The following is a 24,642-nucleotide window of genomic DNA, read 5'->3' on the forward strand; positions in this document are numbered from 1 at the left end:
AGTCAGGGCGTGACACAGTTTATCTCAGTCATGCACATTTCAATGCTGCATAGGCTGCAACCATTCACTGTTTGCACTGCAACAGCACGTACATGAAAGTACACTAACTCCACAGGTAGCAAGGTGAGTTCTGAATAATGTATCACAGACTTGAAAATCCATTCGCTTATATCCTGAAAGTTCTTCAATGAAAATAACCAGTTGAACTTTACATGTGATAACTGTCAGTTGTATGTGTGTGCCCAGAACTAATTTCTGATTGATCGTTAGTTTATGATTAAGTTCAGAATCCTTTTTTATCTAGTGCTGCAGTAAAGATTATAAGTACTGCCATATTGTTGGTAAGTACATTTATAAACAAGAGACAGTTCAATCCCGCGTCCGGCCATCCTGATTTAGGTTTTCCGTGATTTCCCTAAATCACTCCAGGCAAATGCCAGGATGGTTCCTTTGAAAGGGCTCAGCCGACTTCCTTCCCCTTCCTTGCCTAATCCAATGAGACCGATGACCTCGCTGTCTGGTCTCCTTCCCCAAACAACCCAACCCAACCCTATAAACAAGAAGCACAGATCAGTTTCATGTTACTGAAGTTTCTTAGTGCTATGGTGGACATTAACACTGCGAGCTACAATGCTTCCCATTTGTTAGCAAATACAGCAAATTTCCTTAAAAACATATGCTTTGGTCCAGTTCTTCTCAATACTTGAATCACATTGCAGCAAAGCATTAGTAGAAGTATTGCCAATTTCCGCATAAGGTGATTTAATTACAGTATGTCTATTTCTATGTGCTTATGCCATTCCCAACACACACTGACTGCCTCATGTCGTGCTGGCGACAATAACCAGCTCTGATGACAATGCCTCAAATCAAATTACAAGCACGCTGCTGAAATTTCATATATTGCCTAAGAGTGGATGATAGTACACTCGTGTTGCTACAGTAGATTACATTGGGTATGGCTGGCATTGGGTATGGCTGGCCCCACAAACTACTCCTAGTCTGCAAGACACATTATACACTCAGATTTTAAGAAGAATGTTGTAAGTCCAGATTGAAAGGAGACAAGTGTTGACAGGAGTTGACTATTACCCAGCCATAGGCGTAATAAGTCATGGATGCAAAATACTGACACTAGATTGCTGATGGTGAGTAGCAACCAGCCAACAATTTATTTTGCACACATCAAAAAAAGTTTTCCATCACCACGTTTCCGAGAGTTCCGGAACCTGTACAGAAAATTGGAATAGAGATCAACATAAACATCATTTCCGCCTTTTTGTTGCTCATGAAAACCACACATTGCATGTTTTACCATCATACAGCGAGACCTTCAGAGGTGGTGGTCCAGATTGCTGTACACACCGTACCTCAAATACCCAGTAGCATGTCCTCTTGTGTTGATGCATTTCTGTATTCGTTGTGGCATACTGTCCACAAGTTCATCAAGGCACTGTTGGTCCAGATTGTCCCACTCCTCAACGGTGATTCGGTGTAGATCCCTCATAGTGGTTGGTGAATCACGTCGTCCATAAACAGCCCTTTTCAATCTATCCCAGGCGTATTCGATAGGGTTCATGTCTGGAGAACATGCTGGCCACTCTAGTTGAGTGGTGTCGTTATCCTGAAGGAAGTAATCCACAAGATGTGCATGATGGGGGCACGAATTGTTGTCCATGAAGACAAATGTCTCGCCAATATGCTGCCGATATGGTTGCACTATCAGTCGGAGGATGGCATTAACATATTTTACAGCTGTTATGGCACCTTCCATGACCACCAGCAGTGTACGTCAGCCCCACATAATGCCACCCCAAAACAGCAGGGAACCTCCTCCTTGCTGTACTCGCTGGACAGTGTGCCCAAGGTGTTCAGCATGACCGGGTTGCCTCCAAACACGTCTTCAACGATTTTCTGGTTGAAGGCATATGCGACACTCGTTGATGAAGAGAACATGATGCCAGTGCTGAGCGGTCTGTTTGTCATGTTGTTGGGCCTATCTGTACCCATGCTGCATGGTGTCGTGGTTGCAAAGATGGACCTCGCCATGGACATTGGGAGTGAGGTTGCGCATCATGCAGCCTGTTGCGCACAGTTTGAGTCAAAACACGACATCCTGTCGCTGCACGAAAAGCATTATTCAACATGGTGGCATTGTTGTCAGGGTTCCTGCTAGTGATAATCCGTAGGTAGCAATCATCCACTGCAGTAGTAGCCCTTGTGCAGCCTGAGCGAGGCATGTCATTGACAGTTCATGTTTCTTTGTGTCTCCTCCATGTTTGAAGAACATCACTTTTGTTCACTCCAAGATGCCTGAACACTTCCCTTGTGGAGAGTCCTTCCTCACACAAAGTAACAATGAGGACGTGATCGAACTCCGGTACTGAGCATCTGGGCGTGGTTCAACTGCAGGCAACATGAGCTGTGTACCTCCTTCCTGTTGGAATGACTGGAACTGATCGGCTGTCGGACACCCTCCGTCTAATAAGGCATTGCTCATGCATGGTTGTTTACATCTTTGGGCAGGTTTAGTGACATCTCTGAACAGTCAAAGGGACTATGTCTGTGATACAGTATCCACAGTCAACGTCTGTCTACAGGGGTTCTGGGAACTTGGGTGACACAAAACGTTTTTTATGTGTGTATATAAGAGCAATGGTCTCCAACCATGTCTGTCTATGACAAAATTGTGCTGACATGAATTGTTTACAACCAACCTTGGAGAACATCAGTTAGGGTTCTGATGAAATTTAGGAACAAGTGAGGTGATGCTCATTTAATATCTACTTTTGAACAATGTTATGAGAAGGAAAGTTGATACTCACCATATAGCGGAGATGCTGAGTCCCAGATAGGCACAACAAAAAGATTTACACACTTGAAGCTTTTTTCCAATGCCCTTTGTCAACAATAGACACACACATGCACGCACACCCGCACGTAAGCGCGTGCGCGCGCGCGCGCGCGCGCGCACACACACACACACACACACACACACACACACACACACAGCTCAAACACACGACTGCAGTTGTGTGTGTGAGTTGCATTTTTGTGTGTGTGTGTGTGTGTGTGTGTATTGTTGACAAAGGCCATTGGCCGAAAGGCTTAAGTGTGAAAATCTTTTTGTTGTGCTTATCTGTGTCATAGTATCTGTGCTATATGGTGAGTAGCAACTTTCCCTCTCATAATATTATTACATTCCATCCTGATTTTCCATTGATTGATCAGGGTGTATACGACCCGGGAGATCCGGGAAAAACCCAGGAATTTCTTCATCCGGGAGAAAACCGGGAAAAACCTGGGAATTTTTTAAAATTCCGGGAATTTTTCGTTGTTTTAGTTCTCAGTTAAATTTTTTTTTGTAAGAATCGATACTATAACAAAGGCTCTTACTGTATCCTGCTACTGCAGAATAGTACTGCAACAATAGAACGAAAAAAAATATGAAAATAAAACATAAATTGCATAGGAAATGTGCCATATACAACAACAAAACATAGTGCTCATGCAAGTTGTTTGCCAACAGCAAAATGTGTCAAAGGCTTTAGGAAGACAATGCAATGCTTCATAACAACAAATTGCCTCCGATGAGCGTAACGTCACATTTCTTTACATCAGATTCATCTTAGCAGTTACGAGCGGTCTCATGCACATGCTTAGTTGAGTGGCGTATGAGTTGTACCTTCTCCCTCTTCTGCCTACAGAAATGCGGCTGTTAGCTGTATAAGTGTAAGCAGTTGCAGCTAGATGCAACCGGGAAATATTTTACCATCGCGCTGAAGCTAACAGATTCACGCATATGCAGCAGGTGCGGATCTATGATGGCGTGGTGGAAAGGGGGGGGGGTTGCAAACCGACGTATCTGATCCGTGAGACAATTGCGGGGGGGGGGGGGGGGGGAGGTGTCGCCGAATTCACTTTCTTAAAGAGAAATTACCTTGTTTCACAAAGCTCCTAGTATCCAGCACACGTTGGTCTATTGATTACTCATATGATTTTGAAACGCCTACCTGTTGTTTTTTGAACCCACTGTAAGTTGATTTCTGAATGAATCATAAGTTGATTTTTTGATGCGTGCATAGTGCACGTGATGTCTGTCAGGTGAATCCATGTCGCATCTAGAAATAAAATTTCCAGCAGGCAGAAGGGGACCGGGCTATACGTGCTGAGTGGAGTGAAGCCGAACGAGTTAATGCCAATCGCTGTCTGATTATGTTGTTGATTGGGTTTGCGAATAATCAGCGTTTTTATAATTACTAGGGAAATCAATAGTCAGACTATCAGAGTGGAAATAAACGGCTAACAGAAATAACAGGTAAGAAAATTTACGTATTATCTTCTCGGTGTATCAAGAAAATTAATTTTTGTCAGAAAATTTTTGGCCAGATCGCTACAGTAGTAAGGGCTAGTTGTACAGTCCCTGTCTAGCAGCCGCTTAAGTTCAATTCTGGAAGTAGCGCGGAAAATGGTTTGTACGAAAATACCAACGCCTAACCGGAGAATAATCAGGGATAACTAAACTGGTGATTCTGGCGGGGTTAGTAAAGTTAATGGGCGTATCAGTTTTGACAAAGGCAGGAATAGTGCCAGAATTAGTCATGACAAAGTTGTTTGTTAGAACTAGGAAGGAGAAGAAACGAGGACATCACACAAATTAGGGAACAATATGACAATTCCAAATTTATATAAAAATCTCGTACTACTACTTTTCGATCTCATGCTCAAGAAACTGGAGCGTATAAATGAAATGTGAAACTATTTTCTAACATAAAGCCTTTTGCTTGTAGTAGGCTTAATAGGCATTGTATGTTGGCCTTCGTGAATTATATTCTGTCATGTTATAAAAATTACCATTTGTACCAAACCAGTCTCGTTCATTTGGTGTGTGTTACAATTTCTACAGTGTTAGAAAGGCCTATTTTGTTTTATCAAGCAGACAGTGACAAAATAGACGTAACCAGATCGAGAAACCACAGAAGTCTTGGGTACTATTTGTATTAACAGCTTACGCAGTATTAGACAACGATATTTCGATTTTTCATGTAGCAAAACGTTTGACGAACTTTGATGAGGTAATAGATTCTTTTGCCGAAAGGAAAGCATGCCATGTAAAGCTGTAGCAAGATTAGAGAGAAAACAATTTTAGGAGCTAAGGGTTGAAGAAATGTGTACTATCTTGCTTGTCTCTTGTCTTTATTGGTTTTATGTAGCCTATATTTAATTTTATGTCACCCAAAACAGAAATTTTTAGCTGGCAAGCAATAAAGAGTGCAAATTTTCTGAAGAGTTCTTGTTTTACCAATTACAAATAATCCTATCCAGTATTAATTGAGAGTTTTTTTAAGAGGGGCAGGATGTCAAACTGGGCGATTAGGAGCAAGAAAGGCACAACAGGACATTTTAATTTACACTGTCCTGATTATAGGTTGATGGTATCCAGTACAAAATATACACGTTTCAATTCCATGGAGCGAAATACAGTGATGTGCGATAGAAGAATGTTGTATGAAGAGGGGTGGCACTGCACTCTGGCACACTTAAGACCGAATAAAGTGTTTTACATTTCCTCGAACATATATGTTTTATGTATCACTCTTCAGAAAGATGTGCGCTACAAAATGAACACTTCTTTGAAAATTCGATTTTTTTGAATTTTTGACGTCATATCTCAAACGCCTGAGGGGGGGGGGGGGGGCACTATCTTAGTATTGCCCCGGTTCGGAAATATCGTAGATCCGGGGTTGATGCGCAGAGCAGTCTGAGTTATAGTGGGGAAGTGGGTAGTCTCCACGTGACCCGTGTTTACATTTAGTGCTTTTGCTGTTTCCTCTTTGTTTACTGCTCTTACATCAAATGAAAACGAAACGGATTTCTGTGGCCGGGAGCTATCAAGTGAATTAAAATACATTCACATAATTACGGAAGGCTAATATATGTTATTAGTTTCAGATTTTATTTTATTTCCACTTTTCTGACAGTCATGCATTAATCGCCTTGTAGAACAAAGTGTGTTTAATTTCAACTGCTCGCTGCATTTCAAGTACACGTTTTCATCTTGTAGCACATATGGCATTATGCCATAATAAAGAATCAAAAATGAGTTAATACAGTACTGGTACTCCAAGAAAATTTACATCCCGAAACCCACACTGAAAAGCTTAATATCAGGTCAAGGCCTACTTCATTGGGAATCTGGACATACGAATGTGTTCTTTAAGTGTGCTCTTTAAATGTGCCATTTTAATATGGTTCACGAAATTCCAATGCTCTTGGAGTATCCTCTGATGTCTTGTTTCTTTTATGACATAATGTAAGGTCTTTTAATGTTTTACACTTACGAACATACGGGCTTCCTGCATCATAGTAGCTGCCAAAGCGCGGTGGCACCTGTTATCTGGCGCTCTCTGACAACTGCTGAAACGAACTTATTTCTAACAGGACGTGGGAAAATATTGGGAATGGTGATTCGAAAAGCGTCACTTTCAAAGTAAATTTCCTTTTACCTAAGTTGAACTATGTGCGAGAATGCACGATGACTTTCTTAAATCACAGAGCGTTTGATGAAGAGCCATTTATAAGTAATTCGAGCCCAGAAGATCAGACATTCATGTCGTTATTATGAGCAAATGGATGAGGTGCTACGGGAAGTTCTCTCTCCTCTGCGGTAGCTAATTTATTTGTGGAAAGTCACTGGACTCGGCTAAAAATTTTCCTGCCACATTTGTGTGATCTATCTTAGAGTGTAACACGCACAAAAAATATCAACATTATATGTGAAATCTTAGCTTCTCTTGCAGCTTATTAACCTTAGAGACCAATATTATATGTGAAAGCTTTGCTTTTCCTGTAGCAACACTATGTATTTTAATTTAAAACATTAACTTTTCCTGTTTGTGTATCCGCGCTACTTAACAGTGATGTTGCTATTAGCTGACTATATCACGTGTCTTGGGATCTGAATATTCGCTGTCATCGGCTGGCGAGATCACGTGACATGAGCTATATTACTGGTTTACAAAAGCGCATCGCAATCTCAGTTACAATGGTTCGGAAAGTAACATGTGGTGTTTGGTGGAATTCCAATTTATGCTTCCGTAATACGTACATGTTGCTGCACATCAAAAATCTTTCCTAAAAAGAGTGTTTTCATCCGGGAGAAAGTGTATTTTTAATCAGGAAATCCGGGAAATTTTTTTTCTTGTCCGCGTATACACCCTGTTGATGTTACTTCTGAAGATAAACAGAAGTAAGTCAAACTTACTATTACTGCATTTGTAAACGTATTTGAAAATGTTGACTGGAGTACACTGTTTGAAATTCTCAAGGCAGATGGGATGAAATACAGGGAGTGAAAGGTTATGTACAGCTTGTATGAGTTGAAGGGCCTGAAAGGGAAGTGGCAGATGAGAAGGGAGTGAGACACAGTTAATAGTCTATCTCCCATGTTGCTCAATCTGTACACTGAGAAAACAGCAAAGGAAACCAATTAGAAATTTGGAAATGGAATTTAATTTCAGGGAGAACAAATAAAAACTTTGAGGTTTACTGACCACATTCCTGTTCTGTCGGTGATTGAAAATGACTGGGAAGATGAGTTTTGCTTTTTATTCTGTAACATAACTGAGAATGGCTGAAGTAGAGAGGACATAAAATGCAGACTGGTAAAAGTAAGAAAAAGTTTCTCTGAGAAAGAGGAATTTGTTATCATTGAATGTAAATTTGAGTATTAGGAAGTCTTTTCTGAAGGTATTTGCCTAGAGGTAGCCTTGTAGGTAAGTCAAATGTAGACAATAAGCAGTTCCGAAAAGAAGAGAGGAGAATCTTTTCAAATATGGTGTACCAGAAGAATACTGCAGATTAGATGAGTGGGACAGATTTTACTGAAGTAGTACTGAGTCAAATTGATGAGGGAAGGAAGTATGACAAGGTTTGCTTAAAAGAAGGGATCAGTTATTATGGCACATTCTGAGGCATCAAGGAATCATTAATTTGTTAATGGAGAGTAGCTATGGGGTATAAAAATTGTAGAGGGAGACCAGAGCCTGACTACAATAAGCAGGCTAAAGTGCATGTAGGTTGCAGTAGCTCTTACGAGGTGACGAGGCTTATGCAGGATGGACTAGCCTAGATAGCTGCATCAAATGTGTGTTTGATATGGAGACAACAACAACAATGAAAAAGGCTATATTGTGCAATGTTGGTGTGTGATTAGAAACCAAAATTCATTTTGTTCTCTATCCGTAGATTGCTTCTCGTTTTGGTATACACAGATAATCCCTCTTACAAGGGAACCCCCCCTTCGCACCCCCCTCAGATTTAGTTGTAAGTTGGCACAGTGGATAGGCCTTGAAAAACTGAATGCAGATCAATCAAGAAAACAGGAAGAAGTTGTGTGGAACTATGAAAAAAATAAGCAAAATATTCAAACTGAGCAGTCTATGTGCAAGATAAGCAACACAAGGAGAGTGTGAGATCAGGAGCTCCGTAGTCCCGTGGTTAGCGTGTGCAGCTGTGGAACGAGAGGTCCTTGGTTCAAGTCTTCCCTCGAGTGAAAAGTTTAATTTCTTTATTTTCGCAGTTATGATCTGTCTGTTCGTTCATTGACGTCTCTGTTCACTGTAATAAGTTTAGTGTCTGTGTTTTGCAACCGCACCGCAAAACCGTGCGATTAGTAGACGAAAGGACATGGCTCTCCAATAGGAACCGAAAACATTTGATCGCAAGGTCATAGGTCAACCGATTCCTCCACAGGGAAACACGGCTGATATATTCTATATGACACTGGTGATGGCATGTGCGTCACATGACAGGAATATGTTGTCAACCCACCTAACTTGTACACTTGGCGAATGGATAAAAAGATTCTTCTACCTTGCCTGATTTAGGTTTTCTTGTGGATGTGATAATCACTCCCAAAAAAGTGATGAAAACATAAGAGTTTGTCACATAAACTGTAACAAATGAATGCAACTGTTTCACAGTCGCACAGTTTTATCTGTGCTCTGTCAAAACATATGTTTTTAACTTTTTCAAATTTTTCCGTGTGTAGACCGTCAAATCTTGCATATGTCCAAGCAAATCTGAACATGTCCTGGTATTTTGGAGAGCGAAGTTGATTGTGTGTGAGTCCCTGAGCTTTGATAATTGTCTGAAAATAAGAAATTAAAATTTTCATTCGAGGGAGGACTTGAACCAAGGACCTCTCGTTCCACAGCTGCTCACGTTAGCCACAGGACCACGGCACTACTTGGCTCATATTCTCCTTAATGTTGCCTATCTTCAGCATGGACTACTCAGTTTGTATATTTTGCTTATTTTTTTCATAGTTCCACACAACTTCTTCCTGTTTTCTCAATTGATCTGTGTTCAGTTTTTCAAGGGCTATCCACTGTGCCAACTTATAAATAAATCTGAGGGGGGTGCGATGGGGAGGTTCCCTTGTTAGAAAGACTGTAGTTTACACTTTTTCCTTGTAATCAGTTTGTAGAGTAAGTTTTTACATAGTAACTTGTGTTGACACAATTCAACTATAAATAATTCTGCAGTTATCTAACCACAGTAAAGCATTATGTTTTTTTAAAAAAAGGTAGTATACTGTTGTGTGGAATCATTAATTTGTTAATGGAGAGGGGCTATAGGGTGTAAAAATTGTAGAGGGAGACCAGAGCCTGGTTACAATAAGCAGGCTAAAATGCATATAGGTTGCAGTAGTTCGTACGAGGTGATGAGGCTTATGCAAGATGGACTAGTTTAAATAGCTGCATCAAACGTGTCTTCAATGTGGAGACAACAACAATTAAAAAGGCTGTATTGTGCAATGCTGGTGTGTGATTAGAAACCAAAATTCATTTGTCCTCTATCCATTGACTGCTTCTGTTTTTAGTACACTGACTGTGGTTTACACTGTTTCCTCATAATCAGTTTGTAGACATTTCAATTTGTAGAGTAAATTTTTACATATTAACTTGTATTGACACAATTCAACTATAGATAATTCTGCAGTTATCTAAGCATAGTAAAGCATTATTTTTTTTATAAAAAAGCTAGTATACTGTTGTATTTCTTAGTATTTGAAAAGATTTGGGTGAATGATGTTGTAGCAAATTAAAAACAATGTTGTTAAATACAAATGTTGTTGGTAGAGCATTTGCCCGCGAAAGGCAAAGGTCCCGAGTTCGAGTCTCGGCCTGGCACACAGTTTTAATCTGCCAGGAAGTTTCATATCAGCGCACACTCCGCTGCAAAGTGAAAATTTCATTCCACAATATTGTTGTCTGCTGCTACTTCAGCTGGGGTGGCTGCAGAGAGTACTTTCCAAGTACAGGGTATGGCAATGAAACCTGCCAATTTGAATGGGGTACTGTAAAGGGGTTGGTCAGTGGTGGGGATGGTCTCATTTGATATGGTGGATCAGGAAATGTGTGCACCTCCTGCCTCTGAGGGATGAAATAGTGAAGGCAGCAGAGCACCAAGTAGGTAAAAAGACGAGGGCTATTAGAAATCCTTGGGTAACAGAAGAAATATTGAATTTAATTGATGAAAGGAGAAAATATAAAAATGCAGTAAATGAAGCAGGCAAAAAGGAATACAAACGTCTCAAAAAAGAGATTGACAGGAAGTGCAAAATGGCTAAGCAGGGATGGATAGAGGACCAATGTAAGGATGTAGAGGTTTATCTCACTAGCGGTAAGATAGATACTGCCTACAGGAAAATTGAAGAGACCTTTGAAGAAAAGAGAACCACCTCTATGAATATCAAGAGCTCAGATGGAAACCCAGTTCTAAGCAAAGAAGGGAAAGCAGAAAGATGGAAGGAGTTTATAGAGGGTCTGTACCAGGGCGATGTGCTTGAGGACAATATTATGGAAATGGAAGAGGATGTAGATGAAGATGAAATAGGAGATATGATACTGCGTGAAGAGTTTCACAGAGCACTGAAAGACCTAAGCCGAAACGAGGCCTGAAGAGTAGACAACATTCCATGAGAACTACTGACGGCTTTGGGAGAGCCAGTCCTGACAAAACTCTACCATCTGGTGAGCAAGATGTATGAGAGAGGCGAAATATCCTCAGACTACAATAAGTATATAATAATTCCAATCCATAAGAAAGCAGGTGTTGACAGATGTGAAAATTACTGAACTATCAGTTTAATAAGTTACAAGCTCCAAAATACTAACGCAAATTCTGTACTGACGAATGGAAAAACTGGTAGAAGCCAACCTCTGGGAAGATCAGTTTGGAATTCCGTAGAAATATTGGAACATTTGAGGCAATACTGACCTTACGGCTTATCTTAGAAGAACGATTAAGGAAAGGCAAACCTACATTTGTAGCATTTGCAGACTTAGAGAAACCTTTTGACAATGTTGACTGGAATACTCTCTTTCAAATACTAAAGATGCCAGGGGTAAAATACAGGGAGCTAAAGGCTGTTTACAATTTTTACATAAACCAGATGGCAGTTATAAGAGTTGAGGGGCATGAAAGGGAAGCAGTGGTTGGGAAGGGAGTGAGACAGGGTTGTAGCCTCTCCCCAATGTTATTCAATCTGTATATTGAGAAAGCACTAAAGGAAACAAAAGAAAAATTCGGAGTAGGTATTAAAATCCATGGAGAAGAAATAAAAACTTTGAGGTTCGCCGATGACATTGTAATTCTGCCAGAGACAGCAAAGGACATGGAAGAGCAGTTGAACGGAATGGACAGTGTCTTGAAAGGAGGATATAAGATGAACATCAACAAAAGCAAAATGAAGATAATGGAATGTAGTCGAATTAAGTCGGGTGATGCTGAGGGAATTAGATTAGGAAATGAGACACTTAAAGTAGTAAAGGAGTTTTGTTATTTGGGGAGCAAAATAACTGATGTGCGAAGTAGAGACAATATAAAATGTAGACTGGCAATGGCAAGGAAAGCGTTTCTGAAGAAGAAAAATTTGTTAACATCGAGTATAGATTTAAATGTCAGGAAGTGGTTTCTGAAAGTATTTTAATGGAGTGTAGCCATGTTTGGAAGTGAAACATGGACGATAAATAGTTTGAACAAGAAGAGAATAGAAGCTTTTCGAAATGTGGTGCTACAGAAGAATGCTGAAAATGAGGATGTATTGAATAGAATTGGGGAGAAGAGGTGTTTGTGACACAACTTGACAAGAAGAAGGGACCGGTTGGTAGTTTCAGTTAGTACAGGGAGATTAAGAAGCTTGTGCAGGATAGAGTAGCATGGAGAGCTGCATCAAACCAGTCTCAGGACTGAAGACCACAACAACAACAACAACAACAACAACACCTGCCTCAGTAGTGACAATTCATTGCACAAAGAAGCAGCTCACATTTTCCTTAGAGGCCAACTTCTGTAATGGTCGGTTGATTGTTGTTAACAAGTGTACATTTCGTGGACATCTGAATTTTTCTGCTTGAAATTCTGTTCCTAACTGGCAGTCAATTGTTGTGTGGGTTGACACCTTAGGGCAACTGGAAATGTACGAAGAAGAGCAGTAGATTTACCAGAGTCTTTGAGGTGACAATACAATGGACAAGGGGGATGACAAAGCAATGAGACGGTCATTTTTGTGATCTCCTCAGTGCTAGACATGCAAGCATACAGCTGCCCATTGACTCTGATTGTTCTGTGAGCCGGATTCTTCATGATGATCCCAGTTTCCACCCATACAAGTTGGCTGTGCTGAACAGGATTTGGTTGCATGGCAAAATTCACGTGAAGAATGGCTAGAAGAGTTGCCTCAAAATATGTCCTTTCATCTGTCTGGAACTGTGAAGAAACAAAACATCTGCTATTAAAGTGATAACATTCCCAGTAAACTTCGGGAGGGGCCCGTTCATTCAGAGTGCTTAATAATTTAATAATTTGGTGTGCATTGTTGGATGGTGGGGATCATTGGTCTCTCTCTCTCTCTCTCTCTCTCTCTCTCTCTCTCTCTCTGAAAAATCTTCATGCAGTAATTGTGAATGCTATGATTTGTGAACAAGACAACAACTTTCTTGCCTTGTATTTAACAGATTTGTGACTGTGGCACACCATTCTGTACTGTAATGGATATTTTGCAGTAAAGTTCCCTTGTTGCCTGATCTACTTGATGGTTGATCTTCTGTGGCCTGTGTGGTCCCCTGATGTAGCCACTTGTGACCTTTATGGAGACATCTATAACTCATTGTTTATACCAATCATCCGAGGACTCTTGTACCTTTGAAGGAGAACATTTGCTCAAAAGTAGCCTGTTTGTAATTGAGTGGCAACTTCAGAATTTGATTAAAACAATGGTGTAATTTGCTCGATATAATTTTTATAAAAGTGTAATTTTAAATTTCCAGTTATTAATAATGCAAAGCAGAAATCAGAATGTAAATACAATATTTTTTGTTTCATTGACCTTTTAAGTTAGCAAGTTTTGTTGCTTCATCCTGCACACACAAAGCTAGAAAATATTGTTCACATGTTGAAACAAACTGTCTCTTTCATAAACTGTTGCAAAAACACTTAAATCTAGTAGCAACATTTTGAAAGAGCTTTAAATCCTGATGTATGGTACATAAGTTTGTATTTTGGATATCACTAGTAAAGTATGTGTAGCCTCTGAGAGCAAATAAGATAGTTACCATTTTAAAGGTCTCTGAATTTAACACGCTGTGTTTACAGAAATATTATTACTATTTCACATGGGCAATTACTGGACCCTTCGTTTCAGATACAAATTTTTATGTAGTGACAATGAATAGGAAAAGCAACACCTGAAACTGAAATGAGCTTGGTCTCTGTCAACAGCTCTTTTATTTCCAGCAATGTTACGTAGTTAATTAGTTAAGGCTTTGCAGGCACTTCTGCTATCTAGTCCAAGCTCATCTAAATGTTAGTTTTATGTACTATTGTATGATTATGTATTTTACTGGTTTGATTTATGCATTTCTTTATCATCAGGTTGCCAGATAATTTTGAAAAAGGAGTATGATGGCATGGTTCTTCAGCTTCCAAAAGCAACCCGAAACTTTTACGTTGATGGACACAAACCAAAACCTCACTAAAGTGTTTTCTTAACTATATGAACATATTAGTGCCTGTGTAGATATTTTGTGTGTGTGTTTTTTTTAATGTACTCTATGGCTACAGTTTTGTATAAATATGTTGTGCTCCAGCGTAATGGGAATCTCACACAGAAAGCAAGTATAGACATAAATGTTGTAAATATATTGTAATGAAGAGTAATTGTAAAGTAATTTGCAACAGTATTTCATGGAAAGAAAATATTTTGTAAGAGATGTAAATATATGTATATTGCAAATTAACTGCATTGTTTGTGAACTTTATTTAAGAAATGAACTAACATTCCATTCTGTCAAGTTTTAAATCTGAATTATCTTATGCAGTGTACCAGTGATCAATGTTTACAAGACACTAACTCTGGCCAAGTCATTGAAATTAGAACTATTAACATATAAAGCATTTAGAATATGTGACACAATAATAAACCAATTCTTGTGCCCAAGTAAGAGAATCACACCTCCATCTGTGTATCATGCTAGGGGTACTCTAATTTTGACATTAATATAATTCACATGAGTGTCAATGACTTCTCACAAAATAGAGTTGGCAATGAGAGTGGACAGCCACACACACACATGGGGTGGGAGGTGTATCTTCCAAGCTGCTACCTCATGACAACATAATTTACTTGTTTGGATCCTGGGTGGTTCCACAGCATGACATACTCCTTTCCCAGATCTTGTTGAATTAAAATCTACTTATCTTAAGTGTGCATTATATCCCTTTACACCACATGAATATACAGAGCCATGTTTGATTTGGGCTCATTTTTCACTCCAGGACTGCTTGATGTTTCTTCTTCATCATCATGCCTGCTCAACAAAAATTTTTGTATTTAGTTGTTGCTCTCTCATTCATGGTTGGTCTGTTTAACTTGTATGTCCATTTGGTTACTCAGAGCACTCCTCGTGCTTCGTATTTTCTGTGTTATCGTGTACTGTTTTTCTGTGACCAATGGGAAGGATAGATAGCTGCTCACCATATAGAGGTGGCTAAACATAGACAGGCACAGTGAAAAAGAATGCTAGAAATGTTCAGCTTTTGGACTAAGTTCTTCATCATCAGAAGTAGAAAACACACACACACACACACACACACACACACACACACACACAAAACATGGGTACACATGACCTCTGTCATCTTTCAGTGTGTGAAGTCAGTTGCTCTGTGTGTGTGTGTGTGTGTGTGTGTGTGTGTGTGTGTGTGTGAGAGAGAGAGAGAGAGAGAGAGAGAGAGAGAGAGAGTGTTTTCTATTTCTGATGATGAAGAATGTACCATCTTAATGCCTCCTCTAAGTGGTGACTGTTAATCTATTCTCTCCACATTGTTGTTATTCCATTCTGGACTTCCCATTGTCTTTATAATTAAAGTTGTTTTACATACTGATGTTTGAGCACTGTGAAGAAGATAAGTATTGTTCACCAGATCCAACAATGGAAAATCCAGGCTGGAATAATGACAATATTATGAAATGGAGAGATTGCTACTCACCATATAGTGGTGGTGCTGAGTTGCAGATAGACAGAACAAAAAGATTGTTAAGCAAATAAGCTTTCGGCCAAAAAGGCAGATACTTTATTTTTGGCAGTGATTGAGTTTATGCACTTAAGTGTAAGAAATTTTTGTTTAATTAAAACCTCAGAGTGAATTAGAAATTCTAACATTTATGAATTTTCATTGATAAGTTATTATAAATATTGTAAATGTATTTGCTTGAATTGATCGGTGCTGTCCAAGTTTGCCACAAGTACATTATTTTATGCCTTTTTGCCCACTAAAAATTTCCTCACATGAATGAGAAACTATGTCGGTGGATGCTGTGTGATGAATTCAGATCTAAAAGGACATAACTGTAAGTACAGTTTATTTGTTCCATATCCAAGGGTTCAATCATGTTTTTCATCAAAACCAATGAAAATGTCTCTCAATTGTAACATACAGCAATTTAATTTTTTTTACATCCAACACTATTCACTGAAAATCTTTTGACTTTGCATATTAAACAATGGAACCTCCAGGTAGGAATATCTACAATGTAGGAAGAGACAGATTGCTACTTACCATAAAGAAGACATGTCAAGTTGCAGACAGGCACAATTAAAAGACACTTCCATAAAGCTTTCAGCCACAGCCTTCATCAGTAAAAGAGACACAACAAGCAAGCACACCTCATGCACATATGACCGCCAACTCCAGCATCTCGTGCTGGAGTGCAACTATCACATGGGAAGCAAGCAGTAATCTGGAGAGACTGAGGAAGGGGAAAGGATGGTAGTGTACGGGTAAGGGAAGAGATGAATGCTGTCTGGTGGAGTGTGGAGGGACTAGACTGCCAACATATGCAGTGTTAGGTGGTTGGGGGGCAGGGAGGTCGGGAAAAGGAGTGGGGAAAGGTGGGCAGACATGTTAGATTAGATTACCGTATTTACTCGAATCTAAGCCGCACTCGAATCTAAGCCGCACCTGAAAAATGGGAATCAAAATCAAAGAAAAAACTTTTTCCCGATCTAAGCCAACCTGAAATTTGAGACTCTAAATTCAAGGGGAGAGAAAAGTTTTAGGCCGCATCTCCAAATTGAAACAAAGTTGGTCCATTGTAATATGAGACAATTTAGGTCGAATGAATGACGATACAGCTACAGTAGTTTGGTTCGAGTCGTAACCTTAGCAGTTAAGGTTTACCAGGTAGCCATTGCTATGCGTTAGGCGCTCTGTCCGTATTTGTACAGATACCCTTCCTTTTTCACTTGCTTCGTCTGGTTTGAATTGATTGCTTACTTTTATTTGATCTGATAAGCGCCGTTTTCTTTGTTATAGGTGTTTACGTCACTCTAAGCTGAAAATGCATTACTGTACTGTGTCATGCATTGTTTGTCGCATTCTGATAGTGCGTGTTTACGGCCTGTCGCGGCTCGCGGCATGGCTTGCTTTTGTACGTACTACCGCTTTGATAATGATCAACAAGAACCAAATAATACAATGCGTATGATAGATGTTCTGACCAAGAGTTTAGCGAAAATTTTTCTCTGTTTGAAAATCTTTGCAGACACCTCTTTAGTACATTACATTCTGCACAGAAATTAGTCATCTTAGATTTAAAAATCTAGTCAATTGCTGTGCTTCATTTCTGACTGTATCACTATTAGGCATAAGAATAATACGAATATAAACATGACATGATATGTATATTCTTCCGCATTTGCTGTTGTCTCACTCTAGTTTCGTAGTTTATTAGGCAGACAGGATTTAAATGAGAGAGCAGCAAACACATAACAATACATGGCAAAATGTTTATATTCTTATTGTGAAGAGAATACTGCATGTGATTCACAATTCATAGAAGTTCCTATTAGCAACGATCTCTTCTCACAGGTAGGAAAAAATTCAGAACGTAGAGTTGGCCATATTGACAAATATCCCAAACAGTCTTACCAGTCGGATTTTCGTAGTACATTGAAATGCTGCTACATTCGAAGATGAACAATACGGAATTTGTATTTACTTCGTTGGATAATGTATGAAAATGCAGTGGTCGAAACTCGGGGCGGAGAAAAAAAGTTCGTCTTCCACCTTTTTTTTTTTTTTTTTTTTTTTTTTTTTTTTTTTTTTTTTTTTTTTTTTTTTTTAAATTAATTTACTGACGCAGAGGATTTAGTGCCAGTATTTATCTTTGTGCCTACAAAGCATGCCTGTGTAGCGCTACATATATTCGACGGCATAAGTTAGTTGTGGCGGCACCCACCAACATTTTTCAGAACTTCCGCTTGCTTTGCACTCAATTCTAAGCCGCAGGCATTTTTTTGGATTACAAAAACTGGAAAAAAAGTGCGGCTTAGATTCGAGTAAATACGGTAGATTCACTTTCATTCCAATTGATCTGTAGTGAGGTCCCAAATGAAATGAATATTTTGAATGCTATGTGAATGGATCATTTTACAACACTCATTTACTAAGATCATACTAGTGCATTGAATTTAAAATTAAAAAAAAATGTTTTTTTTTATTTGTAAGGTAATCAATATATAATAGAACTACTACAATACTTACTTACAATGGACATGTTACTGCACTGAAATGGTGCAGAAGTTAAATTGTACTTTATATACACACACAAAATCAGTTGGTTCTACTGAAAAATTCATCAATGAAGTAGAAGGAGTTGGCCACTAATAAATCCTTTAGGCTTCTCTTATACTGATTTTATTCATTGATTCTAAAGCTTTTTATGGCAGCTGGCAAGTTATTGAAAATGTGTGTTCCTGAATAATGCACACCTTTTTGTACAAGAGTAAGTGACTTTAAATCCTTGTGAAGAGGGCTGCAAATAAACAGTGTGGGAGACGAGAATAGGGAGGAGATGATAGGACAAATGGGATGAAAACTGTTGGGTGGAAGGTATGGGGATAATATATTACTATAGGTTGAAACCTGAATGATTATGGAAATGGAGAATGTATTTTAAGGATAACTCCAGTCTGCGCAGTTCAGAAAAGCTGGCAGTGGATGGAAGGATCCAGATGGCATGGGTAGTGAAGCAGCCATTGAAATCTAGAGTGTTATGTTCAGCTGCATTTTGTGCCACACGCTGGCCTACTTTGCTCTTGGCCACAGTTTGACGGTGACTGTTCATCCTGGTTGACGGCTGGTTGGTAGTCATACCAATATAAAAAGCTGTCCAATGTGCAATGATTGCAGCAGAGCTGGTAAATGGAACGGCTGCTTTCACGGGTGGCCCGGCCCCTGATGGGGTAGGATTAAACTGTGACAGGACTGGAATAGGAAATGCTGGGTGGGTGAATTGGGCAGGTTTTGCACCTGTGTCTTCCCCTGCAATATGGTCCTTGTGGCATGGGGTTGGGATTGGGACTGGCATAGAGACAAGACTAGATTGTTGTGGAGGTTGGGTGGGTGATGGAGCACCACTTTAGGAGGTGTGGGAAGTCTCTCAGGTAGGATGTGCCACATTTTGGGGCATGAAGATAATCAGAGCCCTGCTGAAGGATGTGGTTCAGTTGTTCCAGTCCAGGATTTTACTGGGTGATGAAGGGGACACTTCTTTGTGGCTGGTTCTTCGGGGTGGTGGGAGGATTTGGGGGGGGGGGGGGGTGACAGGAAATGCCACAGCTGGTCTATTTGTGGACTAGGTCAGGGGGACAGTGCCTGTATGTTAAGACCTTGTTGAGACCCTCAGCATCCTGAGCAAGGGAGTTTTTGTCACTGCAGATACGCCATCCTGGGTGGCCAGATTGTATGGCAAAGAGTTTTTGGTGCGAAAGGGATGACAGCGATCAAAATGCAGGTTCTGTTGGTGGTTGCTGGGTTTAATGTGGACAGAGGTATGGATGGAGCCATCAGAGAGGAGGAGGTCAACATCTAGGAAGGGGGTACAGTGGGTTCAGAAGGACCACATGTAGTGGATGGGAGAGATGTTGTGATTGGGAAGGAATGAAGATAAGGTGTTGTGGCCCTGAGTGCAGATCATGAAGATATCATCAATGTACCTGAACCAGACTAGGGGTTTGCTATTTTGTGAGGCTAGGAAAGTCTCCTCTAGATGGCCCATAAAACAGTTGGCATGGAACGGTGCTATGTAAGTGCCCATAGCTGCCGTGGATTTTTTATGTACTTTCCCTTCAAATGAGTATTAGTTCTGGGTTGGGATAAAATTAGTAAGTTGTGCGAGGAATGAGGTAGTGGGTTTGGAGTCTGAAGGACGTTGGGAAAGGTAGTGTTCAATAGGAGTAACACTATGGGCATGAGGGATGTTGGAGTATATGGAGGTGGCATCAGCAGTGACAAATAGGGATCCAAGAGGTAAAGGGGTTAGGATGTTGGAGATTTGGTGAAGGAAGGGGTTGGTGTCTTTGACATGGGAGGCTAGATTGTGGGCCATTTGGTCGGAGGTGCTGGTCAGTGAAGGCTGAAATTCTTTCGGTGGGGGCACAGTAATCAGCCACAATGGGGTGTCCACAAAAGGCCAGCTACATACTTCCGTCCCATACAGCATTGGCATTTGAGGCAAACATATTTGTCCAGATACATCGACACTCTTGCCTCAGACATCATAGACATAATTATCACAAAGGCCTAGTTCGAAAGATGATTTCCCGAGCCATCACATTCAATCCTGGTACAGCTGATGCCCCCCCCCCCCCCAACCCCACCCCCCTCCCCCATGAACCATAGACCTTGCCGCTGGTGGGGAGGCTTGCGTGCCTCAGCGATACAGATGGCCGTACCGTAGGTGCAACCACAACGGAGGGATATCTGGTGAGAGGCCAGACAAATGTGTGGTTCCTGCCTACTGAAAAGGCGAAGCCCGTATCACGCTAGTGTGATACTGGTTTCCGTCATTCTTGTTATTATTTGCTTTGTACCGATTGTCATTACGGCCCCAACCACTATTGTTATTGCTGCCAAGATTGTGATATGCATTATTCCCATAATTATCATTGTTGTGGTTGCTGTGGTACCCGTTGTTGTTACCACGGCCTCTACCACTGTCGCGATTATTGCGCCAATTGTCCTCGTCCTCAACTCTTTCCAGGAAATCATTGATTGTCCTGTGATTGCTTCCTACGTAGCGTTTTGTGTCATCTGGAAGCTTCCTGTAGAGTTCCCAGACTATTTCGGATTCCGTGCGGCAATCACGCAAATATTCCAACTTGCGGATCCAGCCCTCACAAAACTCCTTCATCGAGCCGCGCGAACTCTCATCGAAAGGCCTCGATACGACAAATTCGCGCCAGACACTTTGCTGTTTTTGTTCTGACCAGTATTCAGCCAGAAACAAATTTTTAAACTCGTCAAAAGTCAGGTTCGTAATGTTGAGGTTTAAGCCCCAACGCTTGGCATCACCAGCCAGCACATCAATAACCGCATTAATTTTTCTCTCATTAGTCCATGATCTGGGTAAAACTCTTTCACAATTCTTAATGAAATCCGTCGCGTGTATACCGCCTTTTTTCAAGGAGTCGAACCGCTCCTCTTTCGTCAACAATTCCGAACTATGTGCACAGATTGGCACATAGCTCTGTTTTTCGTCAAGTTTCTTTTCTAATTCCGACACTCTCGTAATTACTTGGCAAGTGGTTGTCGCAAGCGTTTCTACTTCCCTTTTTTTCTCTTCGCAGGTATTAGCCTGCTTCGTCACTTTGGTATCTACTTCGGATACTAAAGCCTTTAAAGTTTCCACCTTCTTTTTATCCTCTTTTTTCACTAATTGAATTTGTTCCGTCACCTTATTCTCGATGATCGGAGCAACTGCTCCTCCTACACTTTTCTCGATTCTGCTAATTTTGGAATTAAAACGAGTATTTATGCTCGCAGTTTCCGCCTGAACGCTTACCATTTCTTGTTTAAGATTACCGATTTCGGTATTAATCACAACAATATCTTCTTTGATTTTATCAACTTTTGTGTTAACAACTCCAACATTGTTGTTAACAACGTTAATAGCTTTGTTCTGATTGTCTAGCATCCGTTCAATTTTTTCAGACTGAGCTTCTTGCTTGGCAGCCTGAGCTTCTTGCTTGGCAGCCTGATCTTCTTGCTTGGCAGACAGAGCTTTAATTTCTGCCGACTGACTCTTGATTTCGTTAATCAAAACATTCAATAAATCAGTTAAATTCCCGGAAAATACCGGTTTTACTTCCGTAGCGGCTTCCTCTTTAATTGTTCCCCCATATTCGTCATCAAGGGATTCAGATTTGATTTTCACTTCCGATTCCGAAACATTTTCTAAAGTTTGGAATTCCATTTCTGCTCTTTATTGCGTTTCGGCGGTCGCGTCTTTCATGCTAGCCGCCTGCCCCTGAACAATGGGTACCGCGGTGCGCGTTTCCCACTGTTCGACCGATTGTTCCGTATCCAAGTCTACCAAATTTTGGCAATTGTTGCCTTCACTCATTTTAATAATTTTCAATATAAATGCCAAATCTCAAATATAATTAGGATTACTCCCACTACTTATTCTCGCTGACGTAACAACCATTTCGTAACCAGTACTTTGTTACGAGATATGCACAATGCAAAATTCGTGTCCAGAACAACCTCAAAATTGAAGATTGTCCTGTCACTAGGTCGCCACATGTAACCTCCCCCTCACTTACCGACCTTAATGACAGTGAAAAATTAAACCGCGTGTACCTAATGGAAATTTGGGAAAAGCAATCGTCACCGAAGTTAATCTGTCGGTAAAGAGGGAGGAAAGGGTTACATCTAAATGAAAGGAAAAATGCAAATGAAACTGGTGGAAAATAATTTTGAAAAGGGGTAAAGTTAATAAATAAAGTAAATGTGCGGCCATTACGTTAACAATTAACTAGCGGTAATTAGATATTTGAGATTTGGGGAGAATTACGGTCGCCAGTCCTAAGGACAATTACTATAGTAACTGAAAAAGAAAGGTTATTACACATATAATTAGCACTAGAAGCGTGGCAACTGAAGGTTGACACGTGCAGCGTGAAAACTGAAAGTTTGTCAGAAGTAATAAATTTCGCTACACTCTCACTTAATTTAGCAAAAGAATTAATAAAACCGGAAAATTGAAAGTTAATTTAGCGACTGAAATTAATAGTGAGCTTTCTTTCTGAAGCACATCGAAATCAGTAAAATATGGTTAGTCTGGGACTACCTCAACAATCATGTCAAAAGCTACTTGAATCTACGCAATTTAGAAATAAGAGATTTAACTTTGAACTTGAATTAAATGATTCTGAACAATTAACAATAGTAAAATTTAGTACGTACCAAGCTGAGCTGCAGTCACAGGTAAGCTAAAATACGGTAACAAAACTCGCACTCTTAATTTGTGTTTGTGTAATCTAAATATTGTAGCCAGCTATGAATACTTTAACTGAACTTTGAAATTAAAGCAGTGGAATGCTATATAATATTACTTTAATGCTGGCGTTTGAATTTCAACGACACTCGGGTTCATTCCGGAAAAGGAAGGGACCCTGCTTGGTAATGCAATTGGGACAATGAGCAACAAATGTTCATGCTAAGTTGCTGTAATTATAGTTACGAAAATGGTACAGTTTGAAAAGCTGAGGTCTGCCATACAGTTCTAAAACTTTACGTGTTTCCAGTCTTCCTTGTTGGTTGATTGAAGGTTTGAAGCCGTCGATCGAGGAGGTGGCGACAGTCACTCATTGTCGGCCGTCGCTGTTGCAGAAGCTGGATGTTGGCGCGCCTTCTTCTCGACACGGTCACCAGGCGAAACGGGCTCTTGATGTGCACCAGCTAATGCTTCCCGTCCGCGACACCATGTCAGAAACTATCGTAGCAGTCCGAGCGCAATTACATGCTGCCCAACCCCGAAAGTGCGGCAACTCGCGGGAGCGTCACACAACACACCTGCTCCACTGCCTACTCCAGCCAGACTCTCTCTGCTCTCGCTCCACGCGGCAGAGTTAACACTACCAAAGATCCTACACACATTGAATCTTCACACGACCTATCAATGTAATCGTTCGATAGCAGTTTTCCCTAGGCAAGACCCAGCATAAAAATACAAATAATATTTACGAAACAAACCAATCATACATCGACATAAATGCATATATATATATATATATATATATATATATATATATATATATACCTAAAAACAAAGATGATGTGACTTACCAAATGAAAGTGCTGGCAGGTCAACAGACACACAAACGAACACAAACATACACACAAAATTCAAGCTTTCGCAACAAACTGTTGCCTCATCAGGAAAGAGGGAAGGAGAGGGAAAGACGAAAGGATGTGGGTTTTAAGGGAGAGGGTAAGGAGTCATTCCAGTCCCGGGAGCGGAAAGACTTACCTTAGGGGGAAAAAAGGACGGGTATACACTCGCACACACACACATATCCATCCACACATATACAGACACAAGCAGACATATTTAAAGACAAAGAGTTTGGGCAGAGATGTCAGTCGAGGCAGAAGTGCAGAGGCAAAGATGTTGATGAATGACAGGTGAGGTATGAGTGGCGGAAATTTGAAATTAGCGGAGATTGAGGCCTGGTGGATAACGGGAAGAGAGGATATATTGAAGAGCAAGTTCCCATCTCCGGAGTTCGGATAGGTTGGTGTTAGTAGGAAGTATCCAGATAACCCGGACGGTGTAACACTGCGCCAAGATGTGCTGGTTGTGCACCAAGGCATGTTTAGCCACAGGGTGATCCTCATTACCAACAAACACTGTCTGCCTGTGTCCATTCATGCGAATGGACAGTTTGTTGCTGGTCATTCCCACATAGAATGCATCACAGTGTAGGCAGGTCAGTTGGTAGATCACGTGGGTGCTTTCACACGTGGCTCTGCCTTTGATTGTGTACACCTTCCGGGTTACAGGACTGGAGTAGGTGGTGGTGGGAGGGTGCATGGGACAGGTTTTACACCGAGGGCGGTTACAAGGGTAGGAGCCAGAGGGTAGGGAAGGTGGTTTGGGGATTTCATAGGGATGTACTAGAGGTTACGAAGGTTAGGTGGACGGCGGAAAGACACTCTTGGTGGAGTGGGGAGGATTTCATGAAGGATGGATCTCATTTCAGGGCAGGATTTGAGGAAGTCGTA

The 24,642-nt window shown here is 40.5% G+C and overlaps 1 protein-coding gene across 1 annotated transcript in view; it reads left to right on the top strand.

Moving 5' to 3' along the window:
• Positions 1-14,303, top strand: part of LOC126163030 (adrenodoxin-like protein 1, mitochondrial) — a 68,224-nt gene extending 53,921 nt beyond the window's left edge. Inside the window, exon 5 of the mRNA XM_049919903.1 lies at positions 13,942-14,303. Coding sequence (XP_049775860.1) covers positions 13,942-14,045 — 104 coding nt within the window. The 3' untranslated portion in view covers positions 14,046-14,303. The remainder of the gene's footprint in view (positions 1-13,941) is intronic.
• Positions 14,304-24,642: the final 10,339 nt, after the last annotated feature.

Source organism: Schistocerca cancellata, chromosome 2 (genome assembly GCF_023864275.1).
Source record: "Schistocerca cancellata isolate TAMUIC-IGC-003103 chromosome 2, iqSchCanc2.1, whole genome shotgun sequence".
NCBI classification, from domain to species: domain Eukaryota; kingdom Metazoa; phylum Arthropoda; class Insecta; order Orthoptera; family Acrididae; genus Schistocerca; species Schistocerca cancellata.